This window comes from Amphibalanus amphitrite, unplaced genomic scaffold (assembly GCF_019059575.1).
Source record: "Amphibalanus amphitrite isolate SeventyFive unplaced genomic scaffold, NRLGWU_Aamphi_draft 000007F_arrow, whole genome shotgun sequence".
Taxonomy (NCBI): Eukaryota; Metazoa; Arthropoda; class Thecostraca; order Balanomorpha; family Balanidae; genus Amphibalanus; species Amphibalanus amphitrite.
This window is the reverse complement of record NW_024881503.1, coordinates 1277431-1302599: the sequence shown is the minus strand read 5'-3', so window position 1 is coordinate 1302599 and position 25169 is coordinate 1277431. Positions and strand designations below refer to the sequence as shown.

General features: G+C 43.9%; 1 protein-coding gene across 1 annotated transcript in view; it reads right to left on the bottom strand.

Annotated features, from left to right (window-relative positions):
- The window catches only part of LOC122378477 (E3 ubiquitin-protein ligase RBBP6-like), a 34258-nt gene extending 16532 nt beyond the window's left edge, over positions 1–17726 (bottom strand). Inside the window, exons 1-2 of the mRNA XM_043359585.1 lie at positions 17410–17726; positions 4791–4984 (exon numbers count right to left, since the gene is read on the bottom strand). Coding sequence (XP_043215520.1) covers positions 4791–4956 — 166 coding nt within the window. The 5' untranslated portion in view covers positions 4957–4984; positions 17410–17726. The remainder of the gene's footprint in view (positions 1–4790; positions 4985–17409) is intronic.
- Positions 17727–25169: the final 7443 nt, after the last annotated feature.

Below are 25169 nucleotides of genomic sequence, written 5' to 3'. Positions count from 1 at the left end.
CAAAAATGTAATTTTTATCAAAATCGATCGATGGCCTTTTTTGAAAATTGCGTTTTTGTCAAAACTTAATAATCTTTTATTTAACGGGCTGTCCCGGACATTCTTGAAAACATAAACAGGTATTTTTTAGTTCCAGTGAAAGCTAAACGCCAAAAGAACAATATTTAGCGAAACAATATTTCCAAACATTAATATGCGTCTCCCACAGCCGACAATAAGGCGCAATCACACAGCTCAGTGTCACGATAGACCAAAGTCAGCCACACAGAAGCGTGAATTGACCCTTATCGACTCGCAGACCCGGCGCTCTCGGCGCGCCTGACCGGTCACGGAAAGAACGTTCGGCTCCCGTTCTACTAAACAAATGTCATATTTGTCACTTTAACTGTCCACATCGCTATTAAAATTATTCAGGATACCTGTGAAGAAAATTCATTGTTCTGCTTGATTTACAACATGCTTTAATTTACATTTTTCTTATACATGTTTTGTTCCATCCAGCTGCGATCAGTGCCCGCGCAGGGGAAGTGAGCGGGGTTTCACTGTCAGAGGCTGTACTGGTGACAGCTGCTCGGCCGTGCGACCGGTCAAAGGTTACCCTACCCCGCCGGGCGCTACCCCCACTCCACCCGAGCTGAGGCCGGTGCAACCTCTGACATTTCAGCGCGGCCAATTTTCCTTATATGGGCATGATACCAAGCTCAACTGAGCAAAGTAGACATGAACAAATGCAAATTAATGCATGATGTGAAGATGACAGAACAATGAATTTTCTTCACAGGTATCCTGAATAACTTTAATGGCGATGTGGACAGTTAAACTGACAAATATGACATTTGTTTAGTAGAACGAGAGCCGAACGTCCTTTCCGTGGCCGGTCAGGCGGGCCCAGAGCGCCCGGTCTGCGAGTCGATAAGGGTCATTTCACGCTTCTGTGTGGCTGACTTTGGTCCATCGTGACACTTGAGCTGTGTGATTGCGCCTTTTTGTCGGCTGTGGGAGACGCATATTAATGATTGGAAATATTGCTTCGCTAAATATTGTTCTTTTGGCGTTCAGCTTTCACTGGAACTCAAAAATACATGTTTATGTTTTCAAGAATGTCCGGGACAGCCCGTTGAATAAAAGATTATTAAGTTTTTACAAAAACGCAATTTTCAAAAAAGGCCATCGATCGATTTTGATAAAAATTACATTTTTGGATTCAGCTCACCGTCAGCTTTCGAATGGTATATATCGTTTCTTTTGAGCCTGAGATGACCTTCCGACGAACCGTGCCTTATCCTGCGCTGTAATTTCATAAAACAATTTGCTTCTTTGGTCGACGAGGAACGCCGCAAAGACGCGAGTAGTTCGTCTATACTTATTATAGGTCAATGAGGCAACGTGTGCCAAAAAAATTATCGACGCTCCGCGCCCAAATTCTTAACTCCTAAATTCAATTTTCTTCAAGTATAGGTAATCGTTAAATCCGAGCACGGATTAACGGGCGAGCAAATGCAGGAAGCGAGTGAATTTGTTGCTTTAAAACAGAAGAGCAGCCCGACCCGCCCCTGCTTCGTCTTTTAGCAGCAACATTCTCCAGCCACTGCTAGACCGATCAATAGGCGGTCAGCTCACGGGTGGCGGAACACCTTCAATTAACCCGCGCCCTGCTGAGGGGAGGGGGGTGTTTGAACACCCCCCCCCGTGGTTTTTCGCGAATATCTCAAAAACGGCGGCGCCGAGCAACGCCGTTTTTGGTACACCTTATCATATATCAATTCTACACATGTTGTGAAAATTTCAGACCAAGGTCATTCAAGGTCAGGTCACCAGGTCACTTGAAGTGACCTCACCTCATAAAAACTTTCAATGTCTGCCATAGCTACACCGAGTGACCGATTGCTTTGAAACTTCCAGCGATTGCTAAGAGCAATAACATGTACAAAACGTTTATCTCAGAATTTTGATATCGATGACCTAAGGTCAGGTCAATTTTGAGACCTCCCCATTATAAGTCAATGGGAGAAAATTAAAAAGCGCCTCTTTTGGACGAAAGACATTATAACCACTTCAAAACACTGAATTACAAGTAATTTAGACACACTGAACATGAAAATGGTGTCCGTGACCCCTGTTTATGCCCCTGAGGTCATCTCAGGTCACGAATGGTATCTAACAGTTTTTCGCAAATAACTTTTGATAGAGGCATGCTAGAGCGATGAAAACGCCTTAGATGTGTTCAGCTCGACGATACGGATCGACTGATACGTAACATGACCCTTTCAGGTCAGGTCATGACCTTGACCTGAGGTCAAATTTTCAATTTGACCTTTCAAGGTCAAGTTATAGTTCATTCGATGCGTCCTGACGAGAGGAGCACGATGCCGGTAAAAGTAAGCTCGTACAAGGCTTGCGTCAAAAGTCATTGCAGAAAAACAGTTTCCGAAAAAATCGGTTAATTTTGCAGGTTTTGCCCCCTGCAGGCAAAACCGTTGACGTTAGGTGAAATCTGAGAGAATTACTCAGAAAGGGCGTTAAAAGGGCTATCGAATGCCCTTTTCCGCAGCGCTGTAGCTCTATTGGTTCCCGAGTTATGCGTTGGCTTCTTGGAAATTGTCGACATTCGACCTGGAAATCGGCGAAATTTTGCCTTCAATGACCTCTGGTGACCTGACCTTTGACCTGACCAAAAAGTGACCGAAGTGATTTCGTCATTATTTTTGACGCTCTTTCGAACGCCGCCTTCCACGTATCGCTACGTGGCCCGAGTTAGAAGGGGGGTTCAAACACACCCCTCCCCCCCCCCAGCAAGGCGTGGAAATCCAGGACCCCCAGCCGGGCGCGGGTTAAGGGGGGGGCACTGCCTGCCGACTTTTGGTCCCATTCTTTCCATGCAACGCCCATAGGGCCAATGTTAAAATGCCAAAATCAAGGGGGGGCTCGGTGCCCCCACCCCCGTTCCGCCGCCTATGGGTCAGCTGCATTAAATATCCAGCCTTTCAAACGTGAATTTAACTACTGTTGGTGAGTACAGGTAACCGTCACGGCATGTGCCATGCACCATATTAGAGGTGTAAAATGGTCCCTAACAGGAACTCCTAAATGACGGGCCCGATGGCACTGAAACTTCGTGTTTTATGACTAAACAGGAAGATGCCAACGAAGAAATGTTCATCATCAGTATCGATCTCAAATTTGGTATGTGGATAGAAGGCGATAGGGACTATCACATATATTCCGGTTTTTCGAAATTCAAAAAACTTGGATTTTTCGGCTATTATATTCCAAAAATTTAATTTGTGATTTTTAGGGGTCAAAATCCAAGAATTTCACAAATCCGAGATAGCAGTTTTGTAGCCCTTTTGCTTCTACACCTTTTATGTCTTACACATTTTTCTGTATCTCTAAAGCTGTAGGCCTGACAGCTCTTCCCGCGAAACTTTTTTTTGGGTCGAAAATGGCAGAAATGACGTCACTCCGATGTCATTAGCGGCAAACCTATTATAGCCTTTGGAAAAAATGGTCACAATGTGTAAAAGCTATTCACGGGAGGGTACTGAAAGTTTGGTGACGATCGGCGCAGCGGTTCTGGAGATATATTGAAAAAAAACTAGGGGGGGGCAAAAAATACCCCCCCCCCCGCCTGGAAGGTTAATATTTGATAATATTTTTGGGTACATATTGTTCTTTAGGCGCTCAACTTTCACTAGGACACGAAAAAAACATGCCCATGATTTCCAGAATGCCCGAGACTTGAATAAAAATTATCGTTTTTACAAAAACGCAATTTTTGAAAAAGGCCATCGAACGATTTCGATAAAAACTACATTTTTGAAATCAGCTCACCGTCAGCTTTCGAATGTTGTATTTCGTTTCTTTTGTGCATGAAATGACCTTCCGACGGACTGTGACCTGGCTGTATTACTTTGACGGACACCAGCATCATTGAACGGGTGGTATGTCAATGCCCAGTTATGATCACTTCTTTAGTGGGAAATGACCAGCCTAAACATTCAAGACAAGACAATATTAAATCGGTTACTGTTGTAACGACTCGCTAGTCATGGATGTTCTCAAAAACTCGAGAAAGTTTCGAATCGAAACCATATCAAAGGTTCAACTTATTTTTAGTCTTATGGTGTGTCCAGGAAACCACTTTTACTTCAAAAAGAACTCTCTATTCCCTATAGTATTGCTCAAAGTTTTTGCTTCAGGTTCTCAGAGAGTAGATCAGGGCGATGTTTCAAGGCAAAGCGGTGCAGCGCTGCACGCAGCGGTGCATTGGGTTTGGAAACATCAACGAACTAGGACGCTCGCAACGCTGAAGGGTCGAGCCGAATTCGTCTCAAATGCTGCACCGATGCAGTAGCGCGCTTCAGCGCACTGCAGCGTCGGGCCGTGAAACACCGCCCAGATTAATCAAAGTGAGCTTAAGTTTCTCAGTGCTTGTGCTCCGTTTTTTTTTTTTTAGCTTTGTATTCTGATGAAGAGCTGTGCTCGAAATTATTAATAAACAAGTGTTTTGATCTAACTTTTTCAAACTACGAGGGTAAGGTCATTAATCATTAATCAAAGTGAGCTTAACCGAAACTGACATTCAACATGACAAAACTTATACTTATCAGTTATTTTCTGAAAGTTACTAAGTAAACCTGGTTAAAAACTGGACATTGTGGTGTTTTCCTTTTTTATAAAACACAAGCGTGGATGAAAACGTTTGCATGAATGAATACATCCGCACATTTCGAAGAGCATACTCACAAATGCATGCATGCTATGGGGTAAAGCAGTATGGGGTGACCCACCTTCATTGGTCTGGGCGTTGGTGACGATCAGGTCAAAGTCGGTGCCGCGGCCGAGCTTCTTCTGCTCCATGATGGCATGTTTGAGGTCTCCCACGGAGATGTGCACGCCGTCAAAGACGACCGTGCTGATGTCCGTGGACGAGGCGAACTTGTAGAACACAGACATGACGGCGCCCGCCGAGGCACCGCCGCACCTGCAACGCACAAATTATCAGCTCGTTATACCACAACATAAAGCATTTACTTTCGCTGGATAGCTCTGCTTACCATCTGATAATTCCACTTGAACCCTAAACCCTAAGTGACGCCACCCAATGAAGGATTTAGAAATGTAGGCAAGCCTACACAGTTACACACTACACAACCGGACACGGTCCATTCTCCACAACTGTCTTTACTCTTCACCAAACAACATTCCACAGATCTGTTTGGCTGAGGCTGCTCCACCCGCCGCAAACCATCCTCGTCTGGAGTATAACTGTATGTCAATTCCGGACTCTCACCACCAAGAGTACGATGTTTTATCAACAGAGCTAATAAACGAGAGTGGGTGTGCTGCAGACTATCGTTTTAATGATGGTTAACTAAGTAACCAACCTTCTGTGTCGGTTGACGAGTGACATGTATGCACTGCGTGCATATTTGACGTGATATTCGTGCTCTCTCCTAGGAACTAGCCAGCGTTGAACCTTCATTGATCGCTCTTCCCTGCTCAGCGCTAACGGTCACCCCACCCAGACAACCGCACTAATAAAGTTGCACTGTGTGGTAAAGTAATATGACTCGTCTTTAGGCAGACTGCGCCATCAGGCAAGGGCGATTTTCTGATTTTGCCGACAACAGCCGCGGGCCTGATAACAAACGTTCGTAATCGCCTACAGCGCTGAGCTGTTACCGACTTTTTCTGGCTGTTTGTCCCTGAACAACTCCTCTGGTTGTATTTTGCACTTATTGTGATGGCCTCCCTGAACAACTCCTCTTGATATATTTTGCACTTATTGTGATTAAAAGTTCAGAGGCCCTTTGAGCCCCGAAAGCTCAGCAGTAATCTGCTATTGGTTTGTTCTTCCCACCTGAGCTGGCAGCCCGACCATTTTACGGACATGCTGAGCAAAACCAATCAGAGGAGGTTTGGTCAATCGTTGTCATTTTCAGCACGTGCTATTTTTGTCACACGTGCCAAAAATGGCAACGATTCTGCTATTTTTGACAACGATGAAGCCGATTTCACTCCTCAACGAGAAAATCACGATTTTGGAAAGATAAGCACTGATTTCCGAAAAGAAGTGCTGCCACCTGGTGCAAGAAGAATAAACCAGCTTTAATACGCCCGTTGTTTGTATGGTGGTTTGTTTTGTGGCCTGAAGTTAAAACTTAAAATTGAAGCATCCGAAAATGATCGGTATTGATCGATAACATGATGTTGATGAAAAAAATAATATGTTAAGCTGAGAGAGGAGGTCATTTTATCCAGATGCGGTGGTTTACTTCTTGAAATTATTTTTGCTAATTGACGGCCGTGCATCATCCGTCATTACATGGCGGTCGTCATAAACAAAAATAATTTCAAGAAGTAAACCACCACCACATCTGGATGAAATCGCCTCCTCTTTCAACTCAACATATTCTTGTTTTCATCAAAATTATGTGTTCGATCAATATTGATCATTTTCGGATGGTGCAAATTGAAGTTCCAACTTCAGGCCACAAAAAAGGGGGATACGTCAACGTTGGACTACCATACAAACAACGGCCATATTAAAGCTGGTTTATTCTTCTTGCACCAGGTGCCAGCACTTCTTTTCCAAAATCAGTGCTTGTATTTCCAAAATCGTGATTTCCTCGCTGAGGAGTGAAATCGGCTTCATCGTTGCCAAAAAATAGCTGATAGCGTTGTCATTTTTGGCACATGGTTGCCAAAAATGGCATGTGCTAAAAATGACAACGATTGACCAAACCTCCCCCGACTGAAACCGACCAAATCACGGAGCCACCCGTGACAAAACTCAAGAGTTACAGTGAGATCACAAGAGCACTCGCTATCGCTATCAGTTCTTTGGAACTGCCGGTTTCCTCCGTTACTCAGTGCGTGGAAATACATACAATACAAAACAGAGGGTCAGCGAGGCACAGAGTCCGCTTGCAGCCACGAAAACCCAACTACCCTGACAGTGTCACATCCGGTAGCCAGATAAGTCGGAAAGAGGCCATCGCCAAAGCAAGAACCGCACGAGATCCGGACTGTACTCGAGACAAGTACCCTACTCCCGTCACTTGGTGACTTGCAAAGTGATAACCAATCTACGTCAGCCTGCGAAAAGGGAATATACAACTTTCCCTAAAATAGATTTTTGCTGCTGTTTCATGATATTTCATGCTCAAAATGATCAGAAAATAAAATAATTACCTAACATTTACAAAAGAACCTCTTTTTAATATAAAACATTAAAAGCCGCGGAAGTTTATTACGCGTTGACCAATCATATTGCGTAGTTCAAATCTACGCATGCTGCATTGGCTGCAAGCAGCATACTGATTGGCTGACAATGACGTGGCTGCATTTTTCTACCAGGCACACATTCCTCTACAAGGCACTCTTTCCGAAACGAGAAATGGAATATCCTTGCCTAGGGTGATCGTTGGGCCGTAAAAGCTTCTGATTTGTGCTAGTCTCAGCTCAAGCTACAAAAATGTTATTCCAGTTCAAAACCCCCATGTTAAAAGTGATTACGAGCGAGCGAGCGCAGCGAGCGAAGCGAAGTCTTTTCAATATAACGGAAAAATCTCAGTATGAGCGGCCCGGCCTGTAACGCTTTTGAGAGACTTATATCTCAGCAACCGCTGGACCGATTGGCCTGCGGTCTTTTTTGCTAGGTAGCCCCATCCCTTTTGCCCCGTAATTGACTACTTTTGATACATCTCGGTGACCGTCGTGGCACGTGCCACGTGAAAAGTCAAGGGTGTTCAAACTGTTTTGCAAAAGTAGTGATTTTGAGAGGCTCATATCTTAGCAGCCGCTTGGGCGATTGTCTTGCGGCAATTTTTTGTAGGGTAGCTGCATCCCTTCTACCAAAGGTCGGATACTCTTGATCTATGTGAGTGACCCCCACTGCACGTGCAAAATGCAAATAAAGGTCAGGTCAAATTAGGTCAAATTTCTAATTGGATATTTTTGCATAAAATGGGTATCGATTCGATGCAGCTGGTCACGGGGAGTCTAATGGTGGTCTTTGTTTTGCGCCACGTGGTCTAGAATTGCTAAAAATTGAGTTAATGGAGGTATGGAGCAGCTTTTTGCTGCTCTATACCTCCATTAGCTACAAAAGCTGCTCCCCTATGGAGCAGCTTTTTCGCTATAACTTGGCCATAAAAGGAGGTAACGATCTACATAAGATCTACAATTTGTTATGTAGATCGAAGAAAGCAGGGAATATCATATATATATATATATATATATATATATATATATATATATATATATATATATATATATATATATATATTTCATTGAGACAAGTTTCATTAAACAGTACTGCACTTTTTGCTTTGCTAAGTTTCTTGTTGAGTTTTTGGATCTTGTTAAAGTTATGTTTGATCACAGTTGGTAAGGTGCTCAAAATATCAGTGACACTCATATAATCATATTTTATCTTTCGACGCGTTTCGATTGTATTTTCACAATCATTTTCAAGATCTACATTATATGTTGATATAACACTGCCTATAGCTATTTCAAGTTACAGAGTCGCTTGAGATATAGCACTATTTAAATTATCATAAAACATGTGACTGACAGTATTCGAAACCTTCGTTTTTGCTAAATGTCTCTCGCATAATAGTTACGCTAGGGATACAGTTCACGATACTTTGCACACAAATACTACTTCTTCACATTTGTATCACCACATGCAGTAAAGAAACGCCGCAAAGAGTTGATGTTTGGTTTGAGGCATCTTCAGTTGGCATTGCAAGTTGCAAGCTTTCAACATCAGACACCCCATAGGGCCAGTGATACGTGCGTTTGCCTTTGTACGTTGAGTGTGGGCTTCAGCCTGTTGATATGCAGTGCTTCGTGAATGAACAGGCGATAGTGATCGTTTGCACTGTCTAGTATGTCTGTGTTGAGTTTGAGAAGTTTGTGTGTTGGCTTTTGTTCGTGTTTTTGTAACCAGTGCTCGACTGGGCCTGTCCCTTCCTGTAAGTGCATGGTGAGGCGACGAGATAGTGTCGTCGTGGTGGCACCAATGTGGCATGTGTCTCGAGGCCTACAATCCTCGTGAGGGCAAGAAAATTTGTACACTACATTGGTGCGGTTGGATGGCTGGACTACGGAAGGGCTGTTCTTCATGACGAGCTGACGGGTTTTTCTATTCTGATAGTATATGTTGACTTGAACACGTTCGTCGTCTCTCTTGCATTTGATGTTCTTTTTCAAGATGTTTTTCAAAATCTTTTCATCGGTCTTGTATTCAGAGTTCATGTAGTTCTTGTAGTAGAGTTGGTGTATCTTCGGCTTTGGTTCTGGTTCTGTCGGTGTTTGTACGCGTTGTTTGTCGAGTTGTTTGCGTATTTCAAGGTCCACCTCGGTGTTCTTGTACCCGTTGTTGATGAGAACCTGTCTGATTCTGTTGAATTCGTTGTTCATGAGTTCATAGGTGGAGCTGGTCTTGATGGCCCTTTGTACGAATGCACGTAAGACGCTGTTTTTGAATTTTGAGGGGCACTCACTTCTCGCATTCAGTGTCCTTCCTGTGTTGGTAGCCTTTACGTGAACACTTGTAATATACCTATCGGGTGTCCTCTCTATGCAAACGTCAAGAAATGCTAGTTTGTTGTCGTGGTTTTCATACGTAAACTTTAACACTGAGTTTTTCTCAAGTTCACGAATGACTCCGGAGAGGTGGTCCTGGTCCTTGACCTCCAAGAAGATGTCGTCCACGTATCGGCAGTACGTCGTCGGTTTAACATCGGCATTCTCAAATGTTTTTTCTTCCACATGCGACATGTAGAACTCCGCAAATAGCGGGCCAAGTGGGGACCCCATTGCCACTCCGTCGGTTTGGATGTATAGTTTGCCATCTGGACTGCGGAAGGGGGACTCTTTGGTGCAACATGACAAAAGATTCTTCAAAATTTCTGGTGCTAGTGCGAGTTTGTCGAGACCGTTGCTTCTCTTCCGGTATACTTCTTCGATGATGATCTCGATGGTTTCGTTGACCGGCACATTGGTGAATAAGCTTTCTACGTCTATGGACGCGATCTCACCCTGGGGTTTCTTAATCCGTAGTAAATCGAGGAATTCTTCGCTTGATTTGATGCTGTTTTTAGAAGGAACAAACGGCTTCAAGAGAGTATTTAGTCTTTTAGCTAGCTTGTACGTTGACGTGCTAACTTGTGAGATGATAGGCCTGATGGGATTGTTTTCCTTATGTGTTTTGATCGTGCCGTAAACGTACCCTGGCACAAAGACGAAACATCTGGTCATGAAAAACAACCCGATTGAGACTAAGCGGCTCATGCGTACCAACGTAGTGTACCAATTTGACTGTCCCTCTGAAGATTGCAGGCTTCAGAACATCAGCTACGTTGGATACACATGCACCACTTTGTCTCGTCGTCTGACCATGCACAAACAGGAGGGAGCAATCAAGACACACATGCTGGAGAAACACAACATTAGACTGACAAGAGAACACCTGGTAGAAAACACGTCGATCATCCACTCCAACCGTGACCCCAGACGCGTAGAGATCACAGAGGCCATACACATCAGAGACCACACACCAAGCATCAATGAACAGAAAAACGCACGCCTAGAAAAACTGGCTCTCTGGGGTACAATGCAGCACACATCACACCCACAAACACGCAGAACAACACCAACACAAGCAACCCAACCCGACTAGCGCTATGTGTGACGTGATCATATTTACTGTTGTAGTAGCGCGCTGAAACTGAAAGTGTTATTTATGATTTTACTCGTGACCTGTATATTGTTTTTCAATCGTGTCCATGTACGCATTATTTGAACGAGTGTCTCACAGTGTACTTGAAAATGAATGTATAATACATTCGAAACGCGTCGAACTTTAACGAATATTTTTACATGAACTTTGCCGATCTGATACATCGTATTGACGAAAACAGCAAGAAAATAGTCAATAAGATCATAAAAACACAGACAAAGCTTTCGAAATGTGAAAGTGCTATTACGTTTAATGGTCTTTGTCTAAAAGAAGATTTATTGCCGAAGTTTACAAACATATATATATATATATATATATATATATATATTATTCCAACGTTTCGTCAAACTTATGACATTATCAAGGAGCAAAATAATGAGTGATACAATGATGATGTTGATATGATACATTGCAGATCGGTCGGTACTAATCGTTACTCATAGTTGATTGCATTGAAAACATGATAACATTCGGTCGATACTAGTCGTTACTCATAGCTGATTACATTGATAACATGTAAGAAGCATATACCTATGTCGCATTCGTTATGAACACACGAAAATTCAAAATTAATGTCACGAAAAAAAATAGCTCACAAAAAATCATTACACACGGATAATCACAAGGAGTCCCTCCGGGCAGGTGACCCCAGTTTCAGGTCAGCGACAAATCAAAAAAGGTTCCACAATGTAAGTATGCCATCATGATCCTGTTGAGTGTTAATTAGGGGTTTTCGCATCCTGATGAGCACAGCTTCAGTAATTTGAAGTCTTTGGCGATTACTCTCATGAGCGAGGATGGTAGTATTGTCGGTGAGGTCAGTACGAGTAAGTTTCCGTTTGTGTGCATCTTGCATGTGCTGTAGGGGGGATCCCGATTGCAGGTGGCAGGTCATCCTACGAGAGAGGGAAGTTGTCGTGTGACCAATGTACACTGCGTCTGGACGGAGCTCACAGTCTCCGTAGGTACATTTGAAGGCGTAGACAACATTAGTTATATATATATATATATATAGTTATATATATATAGTTATATATATAGTTATATAGTTATAGTTATATATATATATATATATATATATATATATATATATATATATATATAACTCATATATATACGTTTTTAACTCGAAAACTTTTTTTGCTATTTTATAAAAGACCAATTTTTTTTAATTTGGGGGGTCAAAAGCTCAAAAGTTTGAAAATCCCAGATTGCAGTTTTGTAGCGCCGTCTTTTCTCTACACGACCAGATGGAGTTTTGAAATTGCTTGTTAACCCGCGCCCTGCTGGGGGGGGGGGGTGTTTGAACACCCCCCCTTGTGGTTTTTCGCGAATATCTCAAAAACGGCGGCGCGGAGCGCCGCCGTTTTTGGTACACCTTATCATACATCAATTCTACACATGTTGTGAAAATTTCAGACCAAGGTCATTCAAGGTCAGGTCACCAGGTCACTTGAAGTGACCTCACCTCATAAAAAGTTTCAATGTCTGTCATAGCTACACCGAGTGACCGATCGCTTTGAAACTTTCAGCGATTGCTAAGAGCAATAGCATGTACAAAATGTATATCTCAGAATTTTGATATAAGTGACCTAAGGTCAGGTCAATTTTGCGACCTCCCCATTATAAGTCAATGGGAGAAAATTGAAATGCGCCTCTTTTGGACGAAAGACATTATAAACACTCCCAAACACTGAATTACAAGTGGTTTAGACACACTGAACATGAAAATGGTGTCTGTGACCCGTTTATGCCCTGAGGTCATCTTAGGTCACGAATGGTATCTAACAGTTTTTCGCAAATAACTTTTGATAGAGGCATGCTAGAGCGATGAAAACGCCTTAGATGTGTTCAGATCGACGATACGGATCGACTGATATGCAACATGACCCTTTCCGGTCAGGTCATGACCTTAACCTGAGGTCAAATTTTCAAGTTGACCTTTCAAGGTCAAGTTATAGTTCATTCGATGCGTCTTGACGAGAGGAACACGATGCCGGTAAAAGTAAGCTCGTACAAGGCTTGGGTCAAAAGTTATTGCAGAAAAACTGTTTCCGAAAAAATCGGCTATTTTTGCAGTTTTTGCCCCCTGCAGGCAAAACCGTTGACGTTAGGTCAAATCTGAGAGAATTACTCAGAAAGGGCGTTAATAGGGCTATCGAATGCGCTTTTCCGCGGCGCTGTAGCTCTATTGGTTCCCGAGTTATGCGTTGGCTTCTTGGAAATTGTCGACATTCGACCTGGAAATCGGCGAAATTTTGCCTTCAATGACCTCTAGGGACCTGACCTTTGACCTGACCAAAAAATTGACCGAAGTGATTTCCTCATTATTTTTGACGCTCTTTCGAACGCCGCCTTCCGCGTATCGCTACGTGGCCCAGGAGCCGAGTTAGAAGGGGGGGTGTTCAAACACCCCCCCCCCCCAGCAGGGCGTGGAAATCCAGGACCCCCAGCCGGGCGCGGGTTAACTGTAGCTTTTGTGAGCGTTTCAAGATTTCATGTTTTTTGCTCATTTTTGCTCGAACATGACCTCAGTTTGACCTCATTAAAGGGACTATCCCACCTTTAACATGGGGTTTGAGTTGAGATAGCCAAGTTTGCGGCGAGGTTCAGAAACCACTATCTATCTAGGTTGCAACCCCCGCGGCCTCTTGGTGTTGAAGAAATTCGTTCCCTTCATTTGAAAATGGGCCTTGCGCAAGGCCCTATCTTCAACATGGAGCGACCGTTAGTGTGACGTCACCTCCTTTAGTCATTCTGATTTAAATGGGTTTGTTCGTTGAAAAATCGCTTAAAACTTGGTCTGAACTTTGTTGTGGTGCCTACAGAGTAAAAAGAATCAGCTTTATGACAGTAATGTGGCCTGGGGAAGGAGGTAATTTTGGGCTGCGACGTCACATATTTGAAAGTTTGTGTTTGGAATATGGGAAGCCTAAGATGTTTAATGAAAAATAAATGCCAGAACCGTGTTCCTGGTCATCAAATCTATAAAGTCGGGCACAATTTAACTGGTTTTAATAACATTTTAGAAGGTGGGATAGTCCCTTTAACTCCTGCCCTAAGGTAACCTAAGACCTGAAATTTTGTGTGAAGGTGTCAAATTGATGCCCGGCAAGCTACTGAAAATGTTGCGGGGCTGCGCGCCGTCGTTTTCTAGCTATTCAGGAAAATACACAGGGGGCTATATTAGCCGTTTTCACGACGGGCTGTCCGGCGAATGCACCTGATTTGACCAAATCTGCACCTAATTTCTTTTACAGCAAATATCTTCATTTTATGAGTTTATTTCAGTGTTTTAATCAATGATGCTCCCTGATAATATGACAAAGCAGGCCTATAAGCAATTCGTGCAACCCTAGCTGATAGCTGCTAAGAGACACACTGAACCTGATTTGACCAAATCTGCAACAATTAATAACACAGAGGTACAAGTAAACATGACACATTGAACCGGTTATATCCCTGACGTCATCTCAGGTCACAAAAAGTTTGCAACAGCTTTTTGCTAATAACTTTTGATAGAGGCATGCTGGCGAGATGAATGTGTTCAGCTCGACGATACGGATCGACTGATAAGCGGCATCACCTTTTCCGGTCAGGCCAAGACCTTGACCTGAGGTCAAATTTTCAAGTTGACCTTTCCAGGTCAAAGTATAGTTCATTTGACGTGTCTTGTCAAGAGGAACATGATGCCAGTAAAAGTAAGCTCATGCAATCACATCCTGAGCTTAGCAAAACACCTTAGTTCCATGCATAATGAAGGTACCTTAAATGGGTTTTCAGGTCAGGTTGCTTGACTAAATACCTTTTATCCCAAGTCAGGATGCCCACTGCTCAAAAATCCTGTTAATTGACAAATGAAAATACTGATTCAGATTGAACTATGCTGGTTTATATAGGCCTGTTTGGCTTTGCATCCCAAGCAAAATGTGCTGTAGCATGAATGCAGTCGGCAACTCATTATGCATGCATGCTAAATTTAAATATACCTACATTGGCTGGTCTACCCTCTCTAGTGCTTCTTAACCCGCGCCCGGCTGGGGGTCCTGGATTTCCACGCCCTGCTGGGGGGGGGGGGTGTTTGAACACCCCCCCCCCTTCTAACTCGGCTCCTGGGCCACGTAGCGATACGCGGAAGGCGGCGTTCGAAAGAGCGTCAAAAATAATGACGAAATCACTTCGGTCAATTTATTGGTCAGGTCAAAGGTCAGGTCACCAGAGGTCATTGAAGGCAAAATTTCGCCGATTTCCAGGTCGAATGTCGAAAATTTCCAAGAAGCCAACGCATAACTCGGGAACAAATAGAGCTACAGCGCCGCGGAAAAGCGCATTCGATAGCCCTATTACCGCCCTTTCTGAGTAATTCTCTCAAATTTGACCTAACGTCAACGGTTTTGCCTGCAGGGGGCAAAAACTGCAAAAATAGCCGATTTTTTCGGAAACAGTTTTTCTGCAATAACTTTTGACCCAAGCCTTGTACGAGCTTACTTTTACCGGCATCGTGTTCCTCTCGTCAAGACGCATCGAATGAACTATAACTTGACCTTGAAAGGTCAACTTGAAAATTTGACCTCAGGTCAAGGTCATGACCTGACCGGAAAGGGTCATGTTGCATATCAGTCGATCCGTATCGTCGAGCTGAACACATCTAAGGTGTTTTCATCGCTCTAGCATGCCTCTATCAAAAGTTATTTGCGAAAAACTGTTAGATACCATTCGTGACCTAAGATGACCTCAGGGCATAAACAGGGGTCACGGACACCATTTTCATGTTCAGTGTGTCTAAACCACTTGTAATTCAGTGTTTGGGAGTGTTTATAATGTCTTTCGTCCAAAAGAGACGCATTTCAATTTTCTCCCATTGACTTATAATGGGGAGGTCGCAAAATTGACCTGACCTTAGGTCATCGATATCAAAATTCTGAGATATACATTTTGTACATGCTATTACTCTTAGCAATCGCTGAAAGTTTCAAAGCGATCGGTCACTCGGTGTAGCTATGACAGACATTGAAACTTTTTATGAGGTGAGGTCACTTCAAGTGACCTGGTGACCTGACCTTGAATGACCTTGGTCTGAAATTTTCACAACATGTGTAGAATTGATGCATGATAAGGTGTACCAAAAACGGCGGCGCCGTTTTTGAGATATTCGCGAAAAACCACAAGGGGGGTGTTCAAACACCCCCCCCCCCCCCCCCCCCCCAGCAGGGCGCGGGTTAATAGGAGCAATGTCTCATATTGGATCTGATCCTATCCCTTAGGCCAAACACAAATATAGGTGCTGCAAGTGATGAACTTGCAATGATAGATGACCCTAATTAATTTCTCTTAAAACTAGATTTACTGTTTTTTAGCACCATAATTAATAGGTAGGTACCTATTGCATCACTTTTATGCAAAGTAAACCATATTTGACTAATTAACCTGAGCAGTTTTTCAATCTAAGTATGTTGTGTTCATTCTCACTGTAGCCTTCACAGAACCTAGTGTGGGTACGCAGCTCTTCAGGTCAACCTAGAATGGATAGCTGATCTCCCACAGGCCTGAACAAAGGCCTGTTAATCTGTGCAATTATGTCACTGCATGCATGCACAGTTAACTAGCCCACTTACTCGCACCCACACTGGGGCATTATTGTTATTGAAGCATTTGAAGGTAAGAAGTTACCTGCATCCTATACTGATACCCCTCTGCGCAGCATGAAAGCCAGACCATAGGAGATGAAAGCAACACAACTATGCTAATATCATCTCAATCTCATATTTTAGATTGAGGAGCTATCTGTTCTTCATGGGATATAATTACCAATGATTTTGACAGCATGATGTTAATAACCATCTTCAATCATTGTTGATTTGTGATTTGAACCAGTCGGTCCGCACCACACTGTCATCTCGTACAGGACATGCTGGTGATGTTCAACTCCAACATCATACAGGGGAACATGAGGGCTGTTCGGCTGCGCAGCCAAAATGAAATATGCTGCAGCACGCATGCGCAGTGAGGGCTACGGCTCCCATTAGTCCCGCCCACACCACTGCGTCACCGCCTGTGTGGCGTCACCTACTGAAGCATACTTCGTTTTCCTGCAGCACGAAATTTGGTGCTGCAGGAGGCGAAAGTGGTGCGGATTTAAGTTTACCGTCCGATACTTCTTATTGTAAGCGGTTTGTATGCTGTTTCGTGTATCATTATCACTCTTTATGGTGGCACATTGCTAGTAACCACATTTGAACGCAATTTAAACATTATTTGAGCGACAATCACCAGTCCACCCGTGCTACGGTTCGCCGCATTTGAAATAGGCTGCAGCGACGCTAGGCCGCGGCGTGCCGGCAGAGAGTGGGCGGAGCCGGGCGGTTGACATCACCCAAGTATGACGCATGCAGCACAGATCTATGCTGCAGGGACCCGAACAGCCCTATGGACACAGCAGACTGATGATACGGTCTCAAACAGCCCCCCCCCCCGGCCCTCAGTTCATGCAGAATGTGCATATGTTGGGCCAACTGAATCATGGTGCACTCCATTGATCCCATTCACTGATTCATTGATTCCATTGATTCCATCACATCTCAGGAAGAGTGAAGACATCTGCAACCAGAAATATATGTATTTCAAAATGAGTTGACAAAAAAGTTAACACTTACCCAATGGAGAAGTGCACTCAAAAGATGATCTCAAAAAGAATATTCTTGGAAAGTCCGGCGACCAACGAACACGCTCAGACGGACCGTCTGGAACAGCCCTCCAATCCCCTCACTTCCGTCACACAATCCTCCTCAACAGCATAAGCTTCCCAGAGTTACCACTATTTGCACACAATTTTCACGGTGCTCACAATTGTGTTTCACTTGTATTTCTTATCCGCTATCAATCCGCTAATACGCAACCCCGCTTCACACGTCCCAACGGACAAACGCATTTCCCACACTGCCAAAATGGCGGACTTGCGGATTTGACGAACGCGTGAGCGTTTTCGGCATGCAGACCGATTCCCGGCGTAGTAGGAAACTGCACATCAATTGTAGTAGAAACCCCAATAGGAATACACCGGAATAGGGGAATCGAGGTGTATGGAGAAATATTTCACCTATATAATATGAGGAAAGGGAATATGGGGGATATGGAATGTAAGGGGAATATGGGGAAATGGGGAAATACGGAGAAAGGGAATATTTACTGCCTGCCAATTGCTTTACTGGGAACTGGAGTATCATATTTGATATTTTGTTGAAATTCGTCCTATGGGAAGATATGGCCATAATGGGGCAATAAGTAGTAAGTACACCCATGGAAGCTTGAAAGCTGAAAATAGAGGTCGATCTGAAGACGCTCCTGGCTAAGAAAACATTCCAAAAGAAGCCAGACCAAGATCAGTATTCAGTAGGTAGTGTGTTATGCATAACAGTGAAAATTGGCCGCTCCAATTCATTTTGTCATGGCGTTGGTGGGCACTGAAGCGTACGTATTTTCCATCTAACTCGTGCGGCTCACCATGGCGGTTGTCCAATCGTAACACATCAAGGGCGTTTTATACCCCCACCCGCCACCTCTCACACCCCAGAACACCGTTGTTGGGCATGGTTGGACTAGGGGAAAGTGGGGTAAGACGGGCACCTTAACTTTGGAGCCATTTTTCGGCCGGTTAGAAACATCATAGAAACGGGAAACTGTGTGAACACCTTTTTTAGACATTTTACTTCCATTTGCCAGAAGATGAGGCTTAGACCTGACTCAACAAATGAACTGCAGTTATTTTTGCAAAACCTTGCAAAAACCCGTCTTACCCCACCCCATGGAGTAAGACGGTCACATGGGTAGGGCAAGACGGCCAGCTTCTTTCACCGACCAGCACAGCTCGCAACAAATACCCGATATTAGCCGCATTGATACAGTCGCTCGTTGGTCTCAAGTGCTTCGGAAATGGCAGTATACGAGATTCGTGCAGAAGGCGTATGCGCGTATATAGGCCCTAGTTCAGAAGCCATGTAGAACCGTTTTTCACATTCATTATTCGAGAATAAACTGTGCCGAAGGAATATTGCTAACATGTCTGTGAGTACCTATCGGAATCGAACATATTCTATTAGAAATGGTTCTTTTTTTTTGCTACAGTGTGAGAAAATCACGGTCGCGGTGGGCTGCGACCTGCATCACTGCCTCTGGTGGCGCAAGGCTCGCTGCAACACCACGCAGCGGCGGCGTGGACCGCGGCCGGTGCCGTGGTGAGACCGGACCGCCCACACGCACCGGCGAGGCGGCACGGTGTCGCAACCTACGCACTGGCCACTGACCGACCTTCGCCCGACCCCTCGGGACGTGACGGTGAACCCGGGACGGAGCGCGAGGAGATGACTTTCGCCCGACCCTGGGGGCGCGCTGGCGAGACCGGGCCGGCGCGCGAGGTCACGACTTTCACGCCGCACAGCCGTGCCACGTGAAGTACGCGTTTCTCCGACGTTTAGAACATGTAGTTTTTATATTTATGTAATTAGCCCTGCAATGGATTGGAACAGGCTTTTTCTCCTGTAGCTCTGTATAGCTAACAATGAATAAATAGGAGCAGACCTGGAATACGGATCGATCGCATTATTCCTTGTGTGAAATATATTACGACGTATTACGGTGAATACGTGCGTAATAACTTATTGCAGGACCGATTCTCACGCACTGCATGATTCATTGTACTTCAAAACGTTCGATATGCCAGGTTCTAAGCTGATGTATGTCACCCAATTTGATACGGGTGCATGGTCTATTGCACATATAAGATAAGATAGGTTAGAGACAAAACTGACTGTGTCACGGAATGTTCACTATTTTACGTGGTTTCACGGGTTTTCCCAAGCAGAAAACATAATGCTAGTTGCATTGTTTGTCGGTTACATTATGTACGTTTAAAATTGGCAATGTAACATTACGAGAAACAATACGGGCCTTCTGGTACAATAAACAGCGATGAGGTACCGGGTCGCATTGTTTATTGTAATGATGTTAACTGGTAACAAAAAGTGTGTGACTTCATATCCTATCTGGTATTCTATACGTTAATCTGACGTTCTGTGAGTTTGTGAGTTAGCACTTGTTTCGCATGTAGTTTCATTCGCGAATAAGGACGGATTCTTACGGCCATGCCTGTAGCGTGCGTGTATGTGTATTATTTCTATATGTTATACCTACTGTTGCCCTCGGATTGCGTGAAGGTGCGCGGGTTGTGACGTCACACTGCGTGGGACGGTATAAATACGCGCGCGTGGCGTAGGTCGGGGCTCTCGCTCTGCTGGCTCGCTTCTGGCTCTCTCTTGTTCGCCCTCGCTGGGACTCGTCCGCCCCGTCACGGACGGAGCGGTGCTCCTCCGCGGCCTCGCCACGCAGTGATGTGAGTACCGGTGGGTCGCCGGTCCAGTCAGGACCTGCACGGAGAAAAATAATTACTCCCCCCGGGAATCACGATCCCCTATTTGGGAATCAACTGACACCCATGGTGTAATCCGATTATGAAAAACAGTGTCCATACACCGTTTTTTAGTGTAAATTGATCTCTGTCAGAATCACATACCCAAGGGTCATTTGACTCCCAAAATTTTGACTCCCATTTTAGGTGTCGTGTCAAAAGATCCTGCAAGGTGTCAGTGTAAAATGACACATCTAAGCGTTTTTGACGCTATCATGAGGAGTTTTTATATCCTATAGGTGTCATTTCACACAGTTGAGCGTTTTCGCAATCCGCGACTCCCTTATTAGGTGTAATTTGATCCTCAGTGGTGTCATAATATTCCGTTCAAATGACTTATTGAGTGTAATTTGACCCTCGGTAGTGTCATAATATTCCGGTGTCATTTGAGCCCCATTGGGTTCAAATGACACCGGAATATTATGGCACCACTGAGGGTCAAATTACACCAAATAAGCGAGTCACGGATTACGAAAACGCTCAACTGAGTGAAATGACACCCATAGGGTTCAAAAACTCCACATGATAGTATCAAAAAACACTAAATTATTACAGAAATTGTTTTGACGTCACTGGTGGTAGGAACCAACACTGCAGAGTCAAGAGATTTTCGGTGAATCAGACTCCGAATCCAGCTCCGGCTTCCAATATCGACTCCGACTCCGACTACGGCCAGAACTGTCGTTTCCAACCGACTCCGACTACGGCCAGAACTGTCGACTCCAACGGACTCCGACTCTGACTCCGTAACCCTGGTGTAGGTTCAGTGATTTGAGTCAATGGGGACTGACGTCATGTGTGTGCTAGCCATATAGCTGGTCTGCCACGAAGATGAAATAGGCCAATCAGCAGGCTGCATTGTCTTGTGACGTCATTTGTGCTAGTCGGTCCACCACGAAGACGAAATAGTGCGACCTTGAGGAAAACCGTTAGAAAGCCGTTGGACTTCAGTTGCACGCGCGATATGCCACGTGGTGTGTGCGGTGTGAGTGAGGACAGGAATTATTTGAATTTACGTGCTTGTAATGTCGCCAAACGTTGTTTGAAGTGTAGTTTTGTTTCAAGTGATAGTGCATTAACGATAAAGTTCAGTTTTTATTTGTAACTTGCTCTGTACGTATTCAAATAAGGAGGCGCCCTGCACTCGGTGAAATTATGAAGTGAGGACGGTAAGATTGCGACGCACTATGGAAACGGAGGCAAGTTTGAACCATGCAGAACCATGCAGACAATGCAGAACCATGCAGGCAAGTCTGAGTATACCGATAATCGCCGCTCGATGGAACAGAGCAATTCCTCACGGTGAATGAACCCATGTGCTTTACGGTAAGCTTCCATTAGATTTCGCCATATATATGCATATTTTTGTACTTTATTGTTACATACAAAATTACGAATGCCATGCATGTATGCTTATATCTGCGTCACGTGGTTGCAACTGCAATTATGACTGGTGGATAGTGTATTTTAATCTCATAAGGTGTATGATTCCGGGAATCATTTGACAACATCTGGTATAAAATGCACTTCCCAACAGAGTCAAAATACCACGGCGGGTATCTGATTCCGGGAGTAATCGGATTCCTGGAAACTGCGCGTTTTTGGTACGCTTCAAAAAACACCCCTCGTAGGTGTCGTCCCACCGGTGCTAAATGACCCTTGAGATGGTTTTTCTACACCGGTTGAGAACCTGTTGCTGTTATAGCGTCACACATATAATATAGGCTAAAGCAATATTACGGTACCACAAAACATCGTGTACTTCTCAAACTGGTCATCCACGGCACCATCATGAAAAATTAAATACGTTAGTGAACGACTGCGCTATGTAGATTGCTCACAACTGCAATTGTAATCTCAGCTTTTCTCAGCTGTACATGCAAGTTGCATGCAGTTGTGAACAAAATACATTGCGCAGTCGTTAACACTGGTCACTGACGTCTTTAATTTTACGTGATTGTGTCGTGGATGACCAGTTTGGGAGGTACCCAGTGGTTTGTGCCTTCTGGTATACCGATATTATTGATTTAGCCGATGTATGACGCTATAGCGTCCTACATCGGCTAAATCAATGTTTCATGTTGTAACATGAAACATCCTCAACCGGTGTAGAAAAACCATCTCAAAGGTCATTTAACACCGTTGAGGTGACACCTACGAGGGGTGTTTTTTGAAGCGTACCAAAAACGCGCAGTTTCCAGGAGTCCAATTACACCCGGAATCAGACACCCCCCCCCCCCGAGGTATTCTGACTCTGGTGAGAGGTGTATTTTATACCACATGTCGTCAAATGATTCCCGGAATCATACACCTGATGGGATTAAAATACACCCCCATAATCCGATTACTCCCTGGAGTGACACCTAAAAGGGGTGTTTTTTGAAGCGTACCAAAAACGCGCAGTTTCCAGGAGTCCGATTACACCCGGAATCAGAGTATTGTGACTCTGGTTTGGAGTGTATTTTTATCCCTAAGGTGTCTGATTCCGGGAATCATTTGACGCCATATGGTATAAAAATACATCCTCAACCAGTGTCATAATACCCTAGAAAGTGTCTGATTCCGGGTGTAATCTGACTCCAGAAAACTGCGCGTTTTTGGTACGCTTCAAAAAACACCCCTTTTAGGTGTCATTATTTTTTTCAGTGTGTTGAGCCCGAGTGGCGCGGCAGTGTTTTCTTCACTGCGCGTGTAGCGGGTAACATTGCGCCTGTCTGCCCATTGCCTGGTAACTGTGCTATTGCTTTACTCGAATCTAATCTCATGTCATTTATAGCCTGTAATGTAATATACCTGTTCCAAGACAAAGCAAATTCTTTGTAGTTGGTAACGTTTACATCTGAAAGGGACGAATGCTTTAGAAGTTGGGCTAAAAATAAAACTTTCATACTCCTAGACAAACGACCTGCTCAGCAGACACTTCACGCGTGAAGCCAAGCTGGCAAAGTAAAACATAAAATTCACAACAGCAACAAATATATTTTCACCATTACAGACCCATTGGATTCATAGTTGCCCGTCTTACCCCAAACTCAATGTCAGAAGTTCAGCACGATTTTTCTGTGGACAATTTGATGCAGACAAAGCAAATCCGCGGTAAATGAACACTGGTGGCATATGAGTGTACCACAAGTGATTGAGAGTTTTTAACTCTATAGTGCTGCACACAAAAGCTTGCACAATACATTATGGATGTTTTCAATGAAATGAGTGTTTTAAAGAAATCAAAATAAAAGATGATCGACTGAACACAAATTCACCAGACTTCAATGGTGGTGTGTAGTGGGAAAGGTAATTCTGGTCCTAATTTTTCTCGCTCGTAGCGCGATTGGTTTGGTCTGCAGAAGGGGTGCCCGCCTTACCTACCCTGACCGTCTTACCCCACTTTCCCCTAAGTAGCGGTAATGGGTTTCAAAAGGCTTCAAAAATTATTTTTAAGTCATCTTGGCTCTTTCTCAGGTAAGTTCACCGAATCTGTTACATAGACGTTGATATCAAGGCCGTATATAGGAGGTAGAATGGTTAGCCGTTTGTTTACATCGGTGACCTTGACAGATGACGTCAGCGGGTGTCTACCAATCTTCGCCAATATTACTCTTCCGAGGATTTTATACTCTAAGGCAGTTTGATATTAACCTTTAGGCTCCCTTAGAGCCTAAAAAAGATAATTTACTGCACAGCAAAGTCTTAAAAATCGACAAAAACTTGACACCCTGTGGCGTCATCTGTCTCCTGAGCCCTCCCTATGTGGCAGCATAGAACCGTAACCCCCTGGTTGATATGGGATCGTTATTATGAAACAATAACTTGACAGGAACGATGTGTTGATACCTATCAAGTGCGGAACATCATTAGCCGTTTTCACGACGGGCTATCCGGCGAATGCACCTAATTCGACCAAATCTGCACCTAATCTCTTTTACAGCGAATGTCTTCATTTTATGAAGTTATTTCAGTGTTTTAATCGATGATACTCTCTGATAATATGACAAAGCAGGCATATACGCAATTAGCGCAACCCTAGCTGATAGCTAGGTACTAAAAGACACACTGAACCTAATTTGACCAAATCTGCACCTAATCTGCACCAAATGTGCATCAAAGGTGTACCAGATGGCCGTCGTGAAAACGGCTATAGGTAACCTATACATTTATCGGTAGACTCTATTGGCTAAAAAATTTAAGTGTCGAATAGGTAAATGCCGGTGACGGAAGTTAAATGCAACATTGACGGTATCGTTATGCCATTAGTAACTTTGATCAATTATATCGTTAATCGTTAACCATTGTTCGTTATTTTGTTATTAATTTATGCTAGATCCAAAAGTCCCAGACGTTTGCTGCATTTGCTTTCTCAATGGCTCGCCTTAAAAGTGTCCGACGAAACATCGTTTAAAGGGACCCTCCCACCTTCAAAAAAGTTAATGAATTGGCATGAAAGTGATGTCGCTAGGTTCAGAAAGAGCGAAAACGAATATCTACCAAATTCTATCGAAAAATATTCACCGGTTTTCAAGATATTAGACTTTTACTTTTGTTTACTTTTTGGGATCTCCGCTGTTCCTAGCGACTTTATTTGAAGGTGCGGCATTTGTTGCGCGCAAAGCAGCATATATATACCACCGCGTGCTACCAAACGTTTTAGTAAAAGATTTAAAAATCGTTAGATCTCCGCTGACGTCACACATTCAGAGGGGTATTCAAAAGCATTAGCCCCTCTGAATCAAAACGCTGCAATTTTGAAATTCAATATTTCCGATTTAAGGTATTTCTCGATGTTGTGAGTGCCGAAACCGGTAATTGTGAGCCAGGGACCCCATTTTGGCTATCTCAACTCAAATCTAATGTTAAGGTGGGAAGGTCCCTTTAGCAAAGAGACCTACCTACGATCCATTGAAAGGAAAAGCCCAGAGATATGTCGAGCGATTTATGCATCTATCAAATTTAACCTAA